The 19,539-nt window shown below is 25.1% G+C and overlaps 1 protein-coding gene across 1 annotated transcript; it reads left to right on the top strand.

Moving 5' to 3' along the window:
• The first annotated feature begins 8,623 nt into the window (after positions 1 to 8,623).
• On the top strand, positions 8,624 to 19,297 carry LOC103573594 (5'-nucleotidase domain-containing protein 3). The gene is made up of 8 exons (XM_014444725.2): positions 8,624 to 8,822; positions 12,898 to 13,073; positions 13,233 to 13,460; positions 13,992 to 14,132; positions 14,842 to 14,999; positions 15,082 to 15,268; positions 15,817 to 15,957; positions 18,746 to 19,297. The coding sequence occupies exons 1-8, from the start codon at positions 8,624 to 8,626 to the stop codon at positions 19,100 to 19,102; spliced, it is 1,587 nt and encodes a 528-aa protein (XP_014300211.1). The 3' UTR covers positions 19,103 to 19,297.
• Positions 19,298 to 19,539: the final 242 nt, after the last annotated feature.

The following is a 19,539-nucleotide window of genomic DNA, read 5'->3' as shown; positions in this document are numbered from 1 at the left end:
TATATATATATATATATATATATATATATATATATATATATATATATATATATATATGTATTACTAAAAAAAAATGTATGCATATATGGAGAAAAAAAATGTCACCTGGTAGCCGAAATGGCATGCGAGTTCTTTTCAAAATTTACACAATTTTTATTAAAAATAAAAATATTTTAAAAACGTAAATATATGAAAAAAAAATATAATTGTAGATAATATAAAAAATATATAATAAATATGTGGTATTATATATAAAGCAAAATTTTTATATATATTTATATACTCAATATGCATATATCTATTCAACTTAATTAATATTTTAAATAATAAATTAAAAAGAAAGTATATATATATATATATATGTATTACTAAAAAAAAATGTATGCATATATGGAGAAAAAAAATGTCACCTGGTAGCCGGAAATGGCATGCGAATTTTTTTCAAAATTTACACAATTTTTATTAAAAATAAAAATATTTTAAAAATGTATATATATGAAAAAATAATATAATTGTAAATAATATAAAAAATATATGATAAATATGTGGTAATATATAAAAGCAAAATTATTATATAATGTTATATATTTTTCATGTTGTTATGTTATCTTTTACTCAATATACTATAACAATATGAAAAATATATATGTTAATTAATATATGATATCGAAATATATTTTTGTATATTGATAAATGCAATCTATATATATATTTTTTACATATAACACTTTTTCATACGAGTATTTAACGAATTTCAATAAGATGTATTAAAATTCGTAAATCCAATTAATAGTGTCCCTATTAAAATACCTGAATGTCTTATCCCCAATTAAACTCATTAATAAGTAACTGCAATATATTTAAATGGGAGTAAATGCTTGAATATTCAAAATTAAGAGGACTGAATTTTTAATATTTAAGCATCGCATTTTACTCCCATTTAATAGTTCACCTCAAAATCTAAAAAAACATTTAAAGAATAAATCAATATTCCCGTGTAAAATAAAAATCGTTTCAAAAAAATTCCAAAAAAGTTCGACTTATAGAATTTCCAAATTTGAGACAAATTAGAAAAGTTGAATTTTGAGGAGTAAAAAATATAGTTGACTCCGAACTTTGTGACCAAATTTTTAGACAAATGGAAACGTTTTTTAAAAAATGATCTTAAAAACGTGTATTACTATATTGTCCCTTCCAATATAGAAATTTCAAATTATAGATTTTTGAATTTTTTCTAAACGCGGGAAAAATGTATTCTTACTACATTTTAAAGTGGTTCTTTGTCTTAAATTTATAAGTCTTACACACACATGTAGAAAAAAACATTTCTAGTCAAGAAAATATTTTGGAAGGCAAACGTTTTCGGGAAAACATTTTTGAGCCAAGAAAATTTGTCTTGATTAAAGAAAATTCGTTTTGATCAAAGAAATTTTCTACTTATCTGAGAAAATTGAAGTTTTCAAAAAAATTTTCTTAAATCAAAAATATTTACTTTTAGTCGAAAATTTTTTTTTCTGTGCATCGAACATTTTTTGAATCTTTTCATGAATTTTCTTTTACTCGAATAATATAAAGGTTTATTTTAAATAATTAATTTGGAAAAAATTACATCTACATACTTTCATAAAAAATGAAGACTATAACTAATCAACAACATGTATATATATATATATATATATATATATATATATATATATTATTGATTAGTTATGGTCTTTTCTTTTTCTTTGATTATTATCAGTATAAATAAATTTAAATAAAATTAATCATAACTTCCTGACTATAAAATTATATTTACGTTACTCAAGGATATGAATGTGATCATTTCTCTTTTCCTACATCTCAATGCACGTGGCCACAGTTGGTACTAGGTCAAGGCTATATACACACTAAACTACTTAACTGAACGTATTTTCTTGATCCATAAAAAATTTTTTACCATAAAAATATATAACTGACGAGTACGGCGATTAGCTAATTTTTAAAAAAATATAAATTTATTAAAGTTTAATTAATTTTTTTGAGTACAGAAAAATAGAGCTAAAAAAGTTGAATCAATTTATCAATCATCGTCAATTTACTTGTTCTTGTAAATATAACTGGGGATACTTTATATTCTTGATTCATTTCGTGTCTTCATTGACAGTTAATTACAATCGAGAGAACCTGTTGGGTAGTAAATTTACAAAAGAGAACTAAGAATCAAGGAATAACTCGTGCACGCATCCAAGTAATATAGAAGACAGAGAAAAAGAAGAAGAGACAGAAGCTTTCGCTTGAGAGTTTTATCCTCTTTCTTCATACATATTTCCAGTAAATAAAACTTATTCACCTACAGGTACATCTTATGTCTACTAACTATAGTGAGTGATAATCGTAGAGTAGGTCATCGGAACAGTGCCTCTAGCAATCGGCGTTCTTCTCATCTTCTCTTCTTCGTCTTCCACCATCCAACATGTAAGATCACTTCGAGTTAAGTGTCTTCCCGGCTAAGCCGGTTTCTCATTTGTATATATATACATACATATATGGAAGTTGTTAAAAGACACAATACGGTTTCAAGTGCATATTAATTTTTACGAAACACTATTAACAAGTGCATTTTTATCGTTCCAGCATTATACTTATTATTTGTTATATAAAAGTATTATATTTTACTCACATTTAAAAATTAAAAGAAATTTTTTGTAGTTTATTTAATTCAGTTATACATAAATTTTTTTTTTTTCAGGCATTTATTAAAAATTAATTAATATTTTAGGATCATATTGGAAATAAATCTTATTTAAAACAAATGTATGTAATTCAAATTAATTTTAAATGATATTAAGGTTAGCGGACGTCTAATAATTTTTGAATTTTTTTTTTGGACGATAGACTATAAAAAAAAATATTTGAAAAAATTGCACTTATAGTTTTTTTAATTTTCTACATGTGCATTTTTTTAGTTTTTATTTTTTTGTAATTCATTTGTGGAAAAAAAAATCAAAAAATTTTTAATTGTCTGTTAACTTCTGGATTACTAATTTTAATGATGATAAAATAAATTAATATATGACATATTTATTAAAATAGGTTTTTATATCATAGTTTGTTGGATTGATAAAAAAATTTTAAAGTTACACGGAAAAAAAAATTCTCGGCTGAAAGTAAATAATCTTGATTCAAAAATTTTTTTTTGAAAACTTCAATTTTCGCGAGTAAAATATCAATATAAAAATCTCTGACCAAAACAAATTCTCTTGGCTAAAAAAAAGCTACTTGGTTCCCGAAAACGTTCGTCTTCCCAAATATTTTCTTAACTCAAAATAACTTTTTTTTCTGGGCATAATATATTAATTTTTTTTTGTTTTCAAAGATAATTGTCATTGAAATTTATTAACTTAACATAAAACCAGAAAAAATATAAATATCATCATATATAATATAATGTGATTATGTATTATCATACATATGAGTCATATATAGTGATATATGATCATATATGCACAAATAGACTACTAATATGCTCTGAATTCATTTTTCATATGATTTGAAAAATTCACCCGTACTTAAAATAGAAAAACAATAAAACTAATTTAAAATAAGGGAAGGGGGGCAAAATGGGCCCTAAACGTTTGGGGACTTATTTCACCCCCAAATTATTCGTGGCACTCAAAATTTTAGGGTTCCATTTTGCCCCCCCCCCTTCCCCTATGTATGCATTAATTAAAATATTGAATTCAATTTTAATTTGAAAATTTTTTTCTTCAAAGATGTCAATTATTTTTGATAAATGACAAAATTGAATTTTCAATCAATTTTTTTGGTTTTCAAAATAATTGCCGCCAGTAAAATTGATATTTTTGAAAATAAATTAATTTGTGAACCAAAAATGAATAATTTAAATGAAAAAAAAAATACACTCATTCAAACTTTTACTTCATTACTCAAAATTCAAAGTATGCAAAAAAAAATAATAAAGTATACATTAAAGAAGTTAATTTATAGCCATCCTTATATTTAATATTTATGATGACAAATTTGAACCTGTTAATATGGCTTCAAAAAATTTTTTCATTAATGTAGAGTGATGTTTTTGATAATGTCTACGAGTATACGAAATAAGCATCAAAAAGATGATAAATCTACTCTAACAAAAATTAACATAAATAAAATGTCTTTTTCATATCTATTTGATCAAAAATTGACGTTAAAAATAGTTTTTTTTTATCGATAGATGTTAATAAATCACTAATTTATGTAATTGAATACCATGATTTGAGTATGTTTACAACTGATAGACTATCAGTAACACACCTCAACAGGTACTTATTAAGGCGTTTCCTCAGTATATTGAGTATAAGTTGCTAGTAAATATACATCAATCAACATTTTTATCCGATGGGCTATAAATAATCCAATCTATACATCTCGCACATAAATTTCCATGCACTATCAATGAATCAGACATTTCCAAAAATTAACAAATATTTGCACATTGATATATATTCATATATATGGCAGCTGACCTCATTGCCTTAATTTAGTCTTACGAGAATGTCCAGAAAGTTCTCAATCGATAATTATTGAAGTCTCAACTTTTCTCTTAAGTTGCCATATATTTATATATTTGCAATCATTATAACTCTTGCAGATGTCCATCATATCTTGTCAGTTACTTCAGCTTAAATGATGCATGACCTCAACCATGTCAACGTCATCACCGACCTAGTAATTTTCATCAACTAGAATAATCAATTTGTGCTCCCATTTTTAACAACCATTCGTTAATAATAATCACCTTGCGGTCATTGCACGTGCTGTCTAGCAACTGTCTGACTATTAAATATTTTAACCATAATGTAAATATTAATTTTTTTTTTTTGCATTTTTCATTTATTCGTATGAAATGTATTCAATTAATCATATACAGTACTACCTTAGTAAGTTACGACCTTACACTATTACGAATTTTCTCAGTTTTACAACCCGTGCTTACCCCTAAACCACCAAAAAAAATTTTCGAACTACCTGAGATCCTCATATTACATTTCAGTTTCATAGTGTGTGTGAGAGTATGTTTATTGTATTTCATAAAGTAGCTGATCATTTTATGAGATTTTGAGGGGTAATGTGGACATGCAAAAATTGTAAAAAATATACAATCGATAAATTTTGAGTTAATTTAGTTTACTAGACTTTAAGATAACCCATCCAGCCGTTACTTAAGTTTTAAATTAATATCAGATTTAATATTAATCATAAAACAAATGAATATTTAAAATTTCTAATATTATTTACTTAATCATTATTTTTTTCTAATAAAACAATCGTTAAAAATTTATTTATTTAAGAAAAAATTTATTTGACTCATTATTGCAAGTAAAATTAAATTATAATTATTTATATTGATTTCGAGAAATGAAAAATTAAATGTTACTGATAAATTTTTTTGCCTGGATTTACAGACACTACCGATCCCTCACACCTACATACACTTCCTAGCTCCAGGTCAATCGAACTAATACTTTTATTGCCCCTTAAACTATTACGACGGTCCCAAATCGTCGTAACTTACTAAGGTAGTACTGTATATATTTTTCAAATTTTTGGTAAATTAATAGTTTGTGAAAACTTAAAAACTAATCAATTAAAAAATAATCAAACAAAATTGTTTTGAGTGTTTTAAATTTTTGAAAATATTTTTTCCCAAAGAGTAGAAAATTCGTAATAGAAAGCATTTTTTTTGCAAACTTGATTACTACTTAACTCAACCAGAGCTCAAAAAGCGCGTCTTTTTACCCCCTACAATAATACATGCATACGTAGACAAAAATGTTAATAATTTTTATAGTTATAGATCATAGTTTATCAATTCGCGGTTTTGATTTCAAAAATTTATAACTGAGTTGTAAATTTTATATTTAAAATTTTGTACAGTTTCTATGATTAATTCCCTTCAAAACAAGAGTAGACTACTCGATCCGATCAATAGTTTTCATTTTAGATCCATTTGTTTGTGCGATCACGTGAAACGTGTTCTTTGTTTATAAAAAATAGTCGCGGGTTTTTTTCAGATAAAAGTTTTTTTAAAAAATTTATATTGCCTTAGATTTCAAAACGTTTTAAATTTGTTCACCTCACTTTGTATTTAAAATCCTTACTTTACTGCACTGGCATTATTGTCAATTTTATTTTCAATAGTCAAGTCATAATATATGTTGAAAAAATTGATACTTATGCTGTATAATTTATAAAAAATTTAAAAGAAAACATCAGGTCTGTTGGCCGATTTCTGAGCTGAGTATCATTAGCGTCATGACTAAAGTCTTGTATTGGACTCACAGCTCAAGTGAAACTTCATCCGCTCTTTCAATTCGGATTACCGTTCGCACAAGGACCCCCTTTGACTGATTATTGTTGAAGATATATATACATATATACATATATATTTATATACACTGTTATTGAGTACGAATGACAAGAGCTCATGGCACCGCATAAACACTGGATCAGATCGACTTTGGGCTCGATGGAATCCGGTTTTTCAAGATGGATCTTTTCATTTGGCAACAAATATTACACCCAACCCGACGTCCCACATATTCAGGATTCTATTTCTGTTCAACAATACACTGCGACCCATGTTTAAGCCAAAGTCCAAATGTTTAAATAGTCTAGCCAATGTATTTATGTATATTTGATAATTCATTTTAAAATTTTATTATTATAAGCTATCACATAATTTTATTGTAAAAAAAATAAAATTTTCCGTCATTTAATTTTTTAAATTTCCCGGCTCAAAAAATTTGATCTGTTTTAAATGAAATAAAAATTTTAAGTTATTTCTATTCAATTTTACTTTTTATGTCCATTTTTATTTTTCGTTACGCAAACAATATTTCGATCTTCAGGTATACTTTTATTGCCTATTATTTTTATCAGCCTGTTTTTGATCGTCTTTAGATCGGATCAAATTTTTCATCCTTAGTTATTACAGCAATTTTCACAGCTACCAAAAAAACGTAATTAGAAAAATAAAATTCGAAAATTCAGTCAGTACCTCTTACCCTTAAGGAGATACGCTACCGGACCTCTTTCTCACACTCAGAAAAATAAACGGAACTGTCTTTGTTGCACTCGTAGAGTAAATGAGAATTTCAAAACAATTTTTCTCGGAGACGAATTTGAATTTTTGAAAATACAAAATTTCTAGCTCTTTATTAAGGTTTTATAAAACGCTTAAGACTTTCTATTTTAGGTTTCTAGTGTTTGTCCATGAATTAAATTGAAGTAAAAATCGGTTACCGTTACCCCTTAAGAAAAAAACGAGCTATTAAAATGTATGGGCCATCCAAAAATTACATAATAATTTTCATAGAAGCGGGGGATTGTAATTCGTTACAATTGATTACAAGAAGGGGTAAGTTGGCAAAAAATAATGTCATATAACACGAATGAATTTAAATTTTTCGAATTATTATAGATTTATTTGAAATACTAGTGTATGCTATGTTATGCGTAAAAGTAACGTTACGTAATTTGTATAATATATAGATGGCCCCTATGTTTTTTTTACGCAAAAATCCTTTTAATTAAATAGATATTTCTACTAATTTCCAATTTTTACATGAATAGAGTCCTCTGATTAAGAAAAATTATTAGAAATAATTCAAAACAATTTGAATTGGGTAATATATGTGTACACTTAGCATAGATTGAATCATTTTTCCTAATCAGGCTCATTACATATTTTTGAGAAAAAAAAAATATTTAATTAAATTTTTGAATCAAGAATATTTCTCTTGTTAAAAATATTTTTTTTCTGTATATTTATTTTAAAAAATACTTGTAATAAATTTCAGAATCACAGCGTTCAATTTTTTCATGGATGTTGAAGTAAACAGTAACTTTTAAAGCTTGCTTGTAAACTAGTGATAAACCAAATGGACGTCACAAATGTTTATAATGTTTAAAATTCTTATATAATATACTTTATAGTATTTTACGTGACACTGTATTCTTTTCTGGTTGTACAAACATTGCAATACAGCCTTGGCCCTGGAATATTAATTTTAAATAAATAAATAGATAATAAAGGAGCCATTTTTGGCCCCATAAAAAATTTTGCAATGGCATAATTAATTTTTTAAATTGGTTAAAAGCAAATTTAATTACTGTATTAGAATGAAAATTTTTTTGTACTTTTTCATTAATTAAAATAAAATATTAAATGTCCAAAAATAGAGCAGTGGCCACAAATGCTACTTGTAGTCTATATATTTCTCAACATGCTTTTATGTAAAGAAAATATAAAATATGACATAAAGATAAATTGATTGTTTATAAATAAGATTTAAAATAAAGTCCAAGTTCTATTGTCGGTAATAGATGTTATAACCTTACAATTATTTCTGAATGGTTTAAATTTGTCTGACAATAGAATATAGAATAGAAAGAATACAAAATACTTTTGACGCAGACGCATCAGTTCATCGCCAGTTAAATCTCTGTCTCTTTTCCTCTCTGTCTATATATAGTTTTTTTTCTTTCTCTCTTGCCCTTGCTCGCTCATGTTCATTATCCCGAGTCTCGTGTAGTTACGTCGTCGAGGCCAAGGGGAAGTCTGTTGACCATCGTCATGTCCGCATCCCTCGTGGCGCCTCTCGTTGTTAATTTATTCTGTAATAGTTACAGTGTTTTTAATAATATTTTACGACATGGTAAAAATTTTACAATCGCACGTACTGCACATGGGAGTGCAGTATATGTTGAAGGACGAAAAATTTCTCGTGATAAAATGAGAGAAAATTATCTCAAGATGAAGGAGAAATGTAAATGTGAGTAACATACGCACTAAAATTTAAGTAAGAATTGGCGCCATTTTTATTTTGTCGTATTTTATTATTTGTAATTTGTTAATTATCACTGATATTACTTTTAAATATCTTACTTGATTGTTAACTTTTAAAAATATTGTTTTATAATACTGTTACGTGTATATTTATGTTACGATACTGTGTAATCAGCTGATTCTCTAATACTTTTTGTAATGCGCATGATTATGCGCATAATCCATAGAAGAAACTTGTTTGCATTGGACTTGCGCAATAAATCAAATGTTGATTGGTGGAATTAACGCATGCTTATACTTTGATTTACGCGTAATTATTTCAAACGATAATTTATGTTAATGTCAATTAGGGTAATTGTCGCTTTTACAGCGATTTTAAATACATGATTGCCTTAATTGAGATATTTTTAGTAGTTAATCAAAATATTACTTTTTTTTAGTCAATTTTTAAAAAGATTTTGTAAACAATAAAAAATAATGAAAAAAAGTTTTTTTTTTTGTAGTTAAGTGTTATAATTAAACTTTTATGTATTATTATATTAAGTACTTCACACAAAAAAAATTTAATTGATGTATCAGATATTCGAATTGGAAAAATAAAATTTTAAAAATTCTGTCAGTAAAAAAAAATTTTTTAAATGCATTGTGAAGACTTAAAATTTTTCTATACATATTTTAAAATAAGAAAAATAAAATTATTGATTGTCTACTATTTTTAATGTTAATTAAAAAATATATTTACGAAGTAAATGAAAGGTACAGATTAATAATACTTTTTTTTGAAAAATAATATGATACTGAAGTTAGCCGACTTCTAATATTTTTTTTATTTTTTTTTAGAAACGATAAATAGAAAAAAAAATTGTACCTGTAGTTTTCCAAATTTTCTACAAGTGCATTTTTTTTTCCTAATTTTTGTAATTCATTTGTTAAAAAAAATTCGAAAATTTTGAACTGTTTTCTAAAATTTTCTAAGAAATTTATTGGGTTTAATTCGAGATATTTTTCACTGATAAAACATTTTACATAAAATAGATATCTTAATTAAGAACTGATAAGATTTTTTTTTTTGTAAAAGTAAAAGTTTAATTTAATTAATGAAAAATACTTTTTTTGGTGATTTTGAATAATGTTACTCGGAGAAAAAAAACTTTTGTGAAAACAATATTTTTTGAGTAATACATCAATATAAATTATTGCATTATTAATTTTATATATAACTTGAAGAATCATTTTCTTGACAGTAGAAAACCAAAATTTATTTACACTACGAAAAAAAAGATCAAAATATCTTAAAATTAACATGATCTTAAAATTAACAGATAACTGACGATCTGCGGATTTCTTTTTTTCAATGAATCAATAACAAAAAAAAAAGAATTAAAAATATGCTCATGTAGAAAATTTTAAAAACCATAGGTGCACTTTTTGAAATATTTTTTTTTTGTAATTTATAGTTTTGGAAAAAATCCAAAAATTATTAGACTTGGGTTTTTTCGACTGAGAAAAATTATTTTGAATGAAATCTTCGAATTTTTGAACCAAAAATATATTAGATTGAAAATTTTTAGCATAATTTTTTGTGGTAAAAATTCGAAAAGATTTTTTTCTCTCAGTTTATTATTGCGATAATTGTAATTAAATTAAAACTTTAAAATTTGAAATATAAACCGCAGTAGTAAACATAAATGTACCTATGTCAGTTTGAGCGTCGATAAAAATTTTTAAAATTAAATCTTAGAAGAAACTTTTTAATATTCATCGAGATATTTAAATGACGATGATATAAATCTTAAAACTATTTAATTGGAACGGAAAAAAATTAATCTCATATGTTGGAACCATTTAAAATAAATAACTGAAAATTTTAATTTTATCTTGATCACTCCATCAGTAGTACACTCGTAGGTATCTCTGATCCATTGACGGTCGATATCGGTAATACATTAAGTTTATCGCACGCGATCTCAACATGACTCTGAATGATGATGTGATGCCGAAGAAAATAAAAAGAGAAAGAGCTTAATCTGGACATTATGTATTACAGATGTTAAACTTATGACACGTTAGAAATAAAAATAGAATAAGAAAAATCTAGAACAGAGAAAATCATCATTTCATGCATGCTTCATATTAGGTGGTGAAACGGCTGATCATTCATGATGATAAGATTAAATCTCATGGATTTTTTATCTCTTTTCTTGCGATTCTTTCTTTATTTACACCACTATATATATATATATATATATATATATATATATTTGCAGTAAGTAAATTACTTGAAGTTAAAATCAGTTATAAATATAAAATATAATCATTATTATAAATTAAGATACTTATATATTTGATTTTTACATAACTTTAAATTTCCAAGTGATAAATGTTATAAAAATTAAAATCGCAATGTATTTTATTTTATTTCATTCAAATTATTATTTTTTTTTTTATTCATATGTCCATAAGTCAATTAAATTTAAATAATATTAATTTTGAAGCTTATAGTTACTTTAAAATCCATAATTTTAATTGAAATTTTTTTTTTTTTTCATGTGCAATTAGTTTCTCAATTACAACTATCAACTCACTAAGAGTTTTTAAAAAAAAGATAGTACTGTATTTTAAAAATTTTTTGAATTTAAATCTAACTCAATATCTTCATTAATCACATCCTTGTAAAAAAAAGGCGTTGATTATTATATACTTCAAAACGTGACACAATGACACCTTTTTTCAAAAATTTTCTAACTTTTGAAAATTAAAAAAAAAAAAAAACAATTAACTGAATACTCTGTTTTGTAGTTTTTTTTACTCTGATACAAGAGCTGAATTTTATCATTTTTTTCCTGACAAAATATATTCAGAAAAAGCTGCGTTTAAACTATTTCTGCACTTTTTTTCAAGTATATTTTCATAGCATTGCCAACCATTTATTTTTCTTTTGAATTTACAAAAGTTTAAAAAATTCGTCGTGTCATTTTTAGTAGTTTAGTAATCAACGCTTTTTCAACCTTTTTTTCTGCGATTTTTTTTACTCGGGTATAGAACATATATCGCGTACTTAAAGGTAAAAGGGCTTATAACAATTTATGCGCCCTTTTACCTTGGCAAAGGTAAAAGGGCGCATATTTTTTTTTTATTGCCAATCGAGTAGTAGATACATTCTACGATTAAAATTGAAAGGTAAAAGGGCGTATATCTTGAATTATACGCCCTTTTACTTTTAAGAATTCGAAATTTTGGTGATCTCAAGGTGAAAGGGCGTATCATTTTTTTTTTGACCAGCTCACAAAAGTACATATTCGTAGTTTAAACAAATACTCGCTTTTTATTTTAAGAAATAGTTATTATAAAATTTAAAAACATGAACAATTATCATAAAATTACAATGTTTAATTAAAAAAAAACATCGGGCTCATTTTGGTACAGTATCACGGAAAAATTAAAACCCGACTGGCGGGAAATTTAAAAATATTTGAATGTTATCCGTCATTGTGATTTTTTTTATTATTTAATTTTTACATAATTTGTTTGTAATTGATTTATTTTCTATTTGTTTATATCGAACTTTGTATATGAAGCTGTTATTTTAGTATAACTTGTCTTGTGAAACAATTATTTAACATTTGGTATAAAAAATACATTTTTTTTTTATGCACCCTTTTACCTTTAAGTAGTACTTTTCTTCAAGGTGAAAGGGCGTATGTTGAGATACGCCCTTTCAGCCTTAGGATACCAACTTTTTTTTTTCACAGATTTTTACGTTTCAGACAATTTTAAACCGAATGGCAAAAAAAAATTTTTTTATACACCCTTTCACCACAAATCCCTAATAACCCTTAGCTATAAGGCCTTGTACCTTTAAGCACACGATATTTTGAAAATGATAATCTCATATTTTCATAAAAAATTCGTTTAAAATTTTTTTACTCAAGTGAACAAATCGAAATCCCGTCAAATTAATAAATTTTATAAAATTCCCACGGCAATTAATCTTGAAAATCAATGAAAATTTAAACAGCGTAAGAATCTTTACTATATTAGTTGTATTTTATTTGTTTCAGCTAAAAAATTACCACCGGATGTCAATGCAAATGGAGTATTCGCCTGTAATGAATTAGATTTAAAAGAAGTTAAAGTTTATGGATTTGATTACGATTATACATTAGCGTGTTATAAACCATCAATGGATTATTTATTATATAATTTAGGCCGCGATATGTTAATTAAAAAATATAAGGTAATTAATTATTATCAATTGATAAATGAAATATTTTCATAAAAATATATCTAATGCACGTAAATAATTTTTGTTTTTTATAAAAAAGTTTTAATTAATAAAAGAATAAAAAAAATGACATATTTTTAATTATTATTTTTTATTTAATTAATAATACAGTATCCTGAGGAAATCGCTCACTTAGAATATAACAAAGACTTTGCCATTCGTGGTCTTCATTATGATATCGAAAAAGGTTTGCTTTTGAAACTCGATAGTTTTCTTCAAATACAACTCGGCGCTGTTTATCGCGGGCTTCATCCGGTTCCTGACGAGGAGGTTCTTAGAATTTATAAAAACCGGATCATACCGATTGCTTATGTCGAGTCACAGCATAAAAACTCTCAGGTGAGCATAAATCACACTTGTATTGAGACTTTACTTACTTTTTATTATTACGAAGAAGAATTAACCACAAATGAATTTTTTAGGCGCAAAAAAATTTTAATCAAATTAATTTTTATAAAAAAAAATAGATGACAAATTAATTGCTAATCACTAAGTTATAAATCTTCTGATTAATTCAAATAAATTTGAACACAGTTCTGTATAAATTTTTATATCAATTTTAAAAATCTAAAAATAATTAAATTTGAAAATTTCTCAAAATTATTGGATCGCCTAAAAATTTTTGATTTCCCTTTCGATTAAATAATTTATTGTTATATTTATCCTATATATTTATTTGTAATACACAAACTTCCTGTATACTCACTTGCATGTAATTGTTTAAATGTGCTACCAATTAATATTGATTATGGAATATAAGAAAAAGGTAAATTTGAATTTAACTATTTGATTATTTTATTAATTTTCAAACTTTGAAATAACATAACATTTAATACGACATTCATTTATAATTTGTATGATTTTATTTAGGATGGACCACATCGTCAAAAAATGATCCAATTAGCTGATTTGTTTTCTGTACCAGAAATGGGATTGCTGTGCAATGTTACTGAGTATTTTGTAAGAAATCATATCGATTATCATCCAGAGATTCTTTTCCGAGATGTTAAAGTGAGTTTTAGTATAAAATATGTAACTTTTTCGGAAGTAACAAATAATTTAAACTTTTTATCGTTAATCAGGATTTTACTACAGGCTAATTTTAGTAATTTTTTTAAAGAGATAAAAAAAAAAACAATAATTTAATATTTTATTCGAAAATATTCAAAAATTTTGTTGTTAATCATTTTTGAATATTATTTTTAAAGAATGAAAAAAAAAAAAATTCAAACAAATACAAAAATGAGCATTTTTTAGCGCGAAATTTAAATGTATTATAATAATTTAAAAAATTTAACATATCGATCTAATTATTTTATAAAAGAAAAATGACACTGAAGTTAGCCGACGTTTGATAATTTTTGATTTTTTTTTTAATTATAAATTATTAAAAAAATATCCAGCTAGTAATTTTTCAATTTTCTACGTGTGCATATTTTTAGTTTTTTTTTTTTGTAATTCATTCAGTGGGAAAAAAAATGAAAAAATTGTCTGTTAACTTCCGGATCATAAAAAAAAATAATTTTCAACTATGAAAAGACATAAATTCAAGTTAAAACCTCTCTAATGATATCAAGTTTTGTTACATAAAATAATTTGACTATACAAGATATGGCTTGAACAAAATATTTCTTTATTGTATCAACAATATAGAATAGATAATTTAATGTACGTAGATGAAGTAATGAATTTATTAATTGAATTTGATTTAATTTAATAGAACTCCGTTCAAAGTTGTCATCCAATAATGCACCAGTTGGTCGCAAATAATGTCACGGACTACCTCGAAAAAAATAAAGATCTAACGAAATTTTTCGACCGTCTTAAAGCAGCAAATAAAAAAATGTTTTTAGTAACAAACAGTCCATTTCATTTTGTGTGAGTATGTTTACTATTTATCAATATATTTTTTTTGTCTGATAAAAATTGATTTTTATGTAATTAAGTATTTTCGCCTTAGTGATAAAGGCATGAAATTTCTCGTTGGAGATGACTGGAAAAATTATTTTGACGTCGTAATAGTACAGGCCAGGAAACCAAGATTTTTTACTGATGAATCAAGACCTTTGAGAGTTTATGACGAAAATCTACAAACACAACTTTGGGACCGTGTTACGAAACTTGATAAAGGGACAATATATCTTGAAGTAAACATCAATTTTTAATGTTAAATTAAATTTATTATTCAGTAGTTTTTTAGCTTCCAAAATCGCTGAAGCAAAAATTATTTGAATTGAAAATTTTGTGAGTTCATATTAAGTTCATAGTTACTTCTAATCACTCATTTTTTTGGCTATTTTTGAACGAGTGCGAAAAGTAAAAAAAAAACTGACCTTCTCAAAAAGTTCTAATAAGCGTAAAAAAATATTCAAATCATTTTAATTTTTTTTTTTGTCTCATACCTGAATAATTTTAGTAAAAGTCGTAAATTTTAAAAATTCCTAATTCCTTTTTTTTTTTTAAATTCTTCAAATTCAAAAAATTATCAAGTCAAATTATTTTTGGTCAAAAAATAAAAAAAAACGCACAAGAAAATCCTACACCAATTGAAAATTTTTCACTTTTTAATTTTTTCAAAGTTCCAAAATTGAACGAACGTTTTTGGATAATTTTTGGAATGAATTTTTTTTTACATGGGAGATTTATAAAAACCTAATAAATTTATTATAATGTATCTAATTAATTTTTTTTTAAGGGTACTGTTAAACAACTGCAAGATATGACAGGATGGAGAGGTCATCAGGTTCTTTATTTCGGAGATCATCCTTATAGTGATTTAGCAGATGTCACTCTTGAGCATGGCTGGAGAACGGGAGCAATAATTCAGGAATTAACCGTAAGAATTTATTATTATGCCTATCATAACGTTTTTATTGTTTGAGAAGATAATGAGATGTTATATATCATAAAAATTATTGGGTGAAAGTGAGCATTAACGTCTGGTAAAAAGATCTAGCTTCTATTAAAATGTATACGAGTAAAGGCGGGGCACGTGGAGAATCTAGGTCACTAGATCAAACTGTACCAAAACATTCCATGTCGTGGGAATTTTTTTTTAAATATTAAAGTAAAAAAAACTTTCTTACATATTATGGGTATTTCTAATAATTTTTTCCTCCTACACTGCAGATTGTACTGCATATATTTAATGACAATTTCACTTTGCAACAACATTTTTTTTGCTCATTGTTTTGAGTCTGTTTATTATCGCCTTCTAAAAAATAACACAGTCGACCCGTCATAAGCCTGGTCTAGGGAACAGGGGAAATTTCTATTGAAATTTCAGTCTTCCCACCGCGCGTTTAGTTTTGTTCTCGACTACTCGTTATAAGCCTGTGTTTATTTTATGTCATTTTAAATGTTATATTTACGTTTTGTTACATACGTCAGTGTCCCGATTTATCTAGTGCTTATAGCGCTAAAATAAATACTTATCTTTTTACACAAATAATAATTGTAATGTAAAAAATAATAATGACAACGGTATTAATTATAGTAATAATAATAATAATTATTATTGATCAACATAATGCTCAATAAAACTTTTAAATTGTAACAGAAGCTTTAATTGTAATTAATCATTACAATTATCAACAATAAATAATATTTAACTCAATATTTATAAAATTATTATCCGCGAAAGATCGATAGTAAATTTTCATAATTAATTTATATATTTTGTTGCTATTGTTAGTTTATAATTTATAGAATTTTAACGGAGGCTTATAACGGGATGTCTGCTACGAAACTCAAAAAAGTGGTCAAGTGGGGGATGTTTGGACTCAGTACCTGCCGATTGAGGGGAAGAGGCTTATGACGGGTAGTCGACTATATTACGCTCTAAGATAAAAGAATAAAAAACGATTAGTCTATTATTAGTGATGAAGTTACAGTATAAGTAAAGATCCATTCTTACTGATTTCTATTAGAGTTTGAAATCGGCTCCATACCATCGGAGATTGTTTCCTATACTAGTAGATTTTTTTAATTTGAATTTTAAAAAGTATCTGAGAATTTTATATCATTTGCTATTTAAAGTACTGAAATTTTTTTCATTTTTATCAATTATGCAGTTCATAGAACACAAAATTTTTTACAAATTATCTTATAGAGTTGAGTTTTTATATGAGATAATATTTTAGTTCCTGTTATTGCAGCAATTTCTTAATAAAATTACGAGGAAATGACTCAAATTTTCGTATTACATAAAAAAAATTAATTACGATTCTGTAGAAAATTGTATAACCTACTAAAAAGATTGTATGGAACGAATTGATAAACACAAAATTTTAAAAGTTACAGGAATTTAAAAACTTTACCGTAATAAAACCTATTTTATGTATTTTTAGTGTTCCGTAATTAAATGGAATACTTATAAAATCACTCGAATATCTCTCTCTCTTTTTTTTTCATTCAAATAAAATTAAATATTTAAAATATTTAACCGATTATTTATTATAATGAAATATGCCGTTGAAATAAAATTTATTTTCCTAACTGCCAAGAAAATCTCAATTTTTTTATAACTTATACTAGGATTTAAAAGATTAATGGACTTGAAAGTACATTCCCCGGGTATTCAAAGCTAAAAGCTCATAAAATTTTAAAATATTAAGAATAATACAATGATAAATTCATAGGGAAGTGGATGATAAATTAAAAACTTATAGAATTTAATTTTGAACTTTTAATCATGACACAACGACGAACTTTTTTTGAACGTTTTTTAAACTTTGGAAAATTAAAGAGGAAAATTAATGAATATCCTTGTATTAATATATGCTAATACGAAAAACATTCAAAAATAGTTTAAAATTAATTTTTTCTGAACGTATTTTGGACTGGAAAATGTTAATTTGTAGTTTTGAGTCAACTGTTTATTCCTGTGTATTGTTAGATATTTGAAAATCGTTTAAAAAAGGTTCGGCATTGTGTCCCGTTTTGATGTTTAGAGTAACCAACACTTTTAATCTATTTTCAATATTTTTTTTTTACACGGGATAAATTGAATGTTCTGTCTATCAGGACTTCTTCAGCAACTTGATCATACAAATTCTATCTATTAAATATTTTTGAGACATTAGTAGACATTATTGTCCACCTCCCTATGAATTTATCATTTTATCAAGTTGATTTGGACACGATTTTAAATTAAATATATTAAGAATAATGTGATCGTGTATATTTTCCATGAAAACTATTTATGGTCATGTGGGAATTTCGATTTTCATTAAATAAATTATTATAAAAAATTACGAGTATATCAGATAATTAAAAAATTTGTGCAATTTTTCCTATTTACAAAATTTAATTTTGCAAATCGAGGATTCATATAAAATTTGGTGATATATAACTATTTTAAAAATAAATAAATTTTGAAATTCATATTTATCAAATACTAAATATTTAAATTATATCGTCTTACATTTTGATTTTTGTTTTTATAAATTAAAAATTTTTTTTATCGTAAAATTTTGAAAATTAAATTGCCGCCATAATTTAAAAATCCATAAAATATTTTTAACAAAAAATATTTATTAAATACAATCTTTTAAAAATTTTGATATAAATGACTAAAAACTGTTTTTATCTGAATTTTAAAATTAAAAAAATTTATTTTTCAGTACGAAATTGAGAATTTGAATAAACCAGAATTCAAAGAAAATGCTAATTGGCTTCAAATGCTAACGTCACTTATTGAAGAGCATCAAGATTACGATGGACCAGAAGTTCAAGAACAATTGGCCGAATGGATGGTAGAACGAGATCAATTACGTATCTCATTAAAACGTGTATTCAATAAACAATTTGGATCTGTATTTCGAACTTATCACAATCCAACATATTTTTCACGAAGACTTTTCAGATTCGCAGACATTTACATGAATAAAATAACTAACTTACTTTACTTTTCAAACACACACACATTTTATCCAAGACGCGGTGTCATGCCACACGAGTACACTAGTTATTTTATGTAAAAAAGTTATTTTTTTTTTTCTATACTTCATTGAATTACTTTGTGATTTAGTATTATCGATTACAAGCTTGAAAGACATCGAAATAACCGACATGTAAAAATATTTGTAGTAAAAATAAAAATGAAAAAACAAACAAAGAAGTAATGTTATAGATAATTGAAGACGAAATAGTTTTCAATTAAAAAAAAAAAAAAAAAAAAAAAAAGTTAAGTACAAATTGAGATTATGTAAATATTTTTAAAACATATTGTCGATTCTACAACTTATATTATTGATAAATTTATTAATTAACTGAGAAATTTATCAATGTTTTAATACTCATACTTCAACTATCTCAATTAAAATTTAAAAAACTGCTTTATTAGTGAACCGTTTTTATAGACAGTATTTTTGACGCTAGTAATTACTGGAAGTAATTATAATTATGAAATTATACA

Source organism: Microplitis demolitor, chromosome 9, assembly GCF_026212275.2.
Source record: "Microplitis demolitor isolate Queensland-Clemson2020A chromosome 9, iyMicDemo2.1a, whole genome shotgun sequence".
Lineage (NCBI taxonomy): Eukaryota > Metazoa > Arthropoda > Insecta > Hymenoptera > Braconidae > Microplitis > Microplitis demolitor.
The sequence above is the reverse complement of the archived record's forward strand: the minus strand, read 5'-3'. Positions and strand labels throughout refer to the sequence as shown.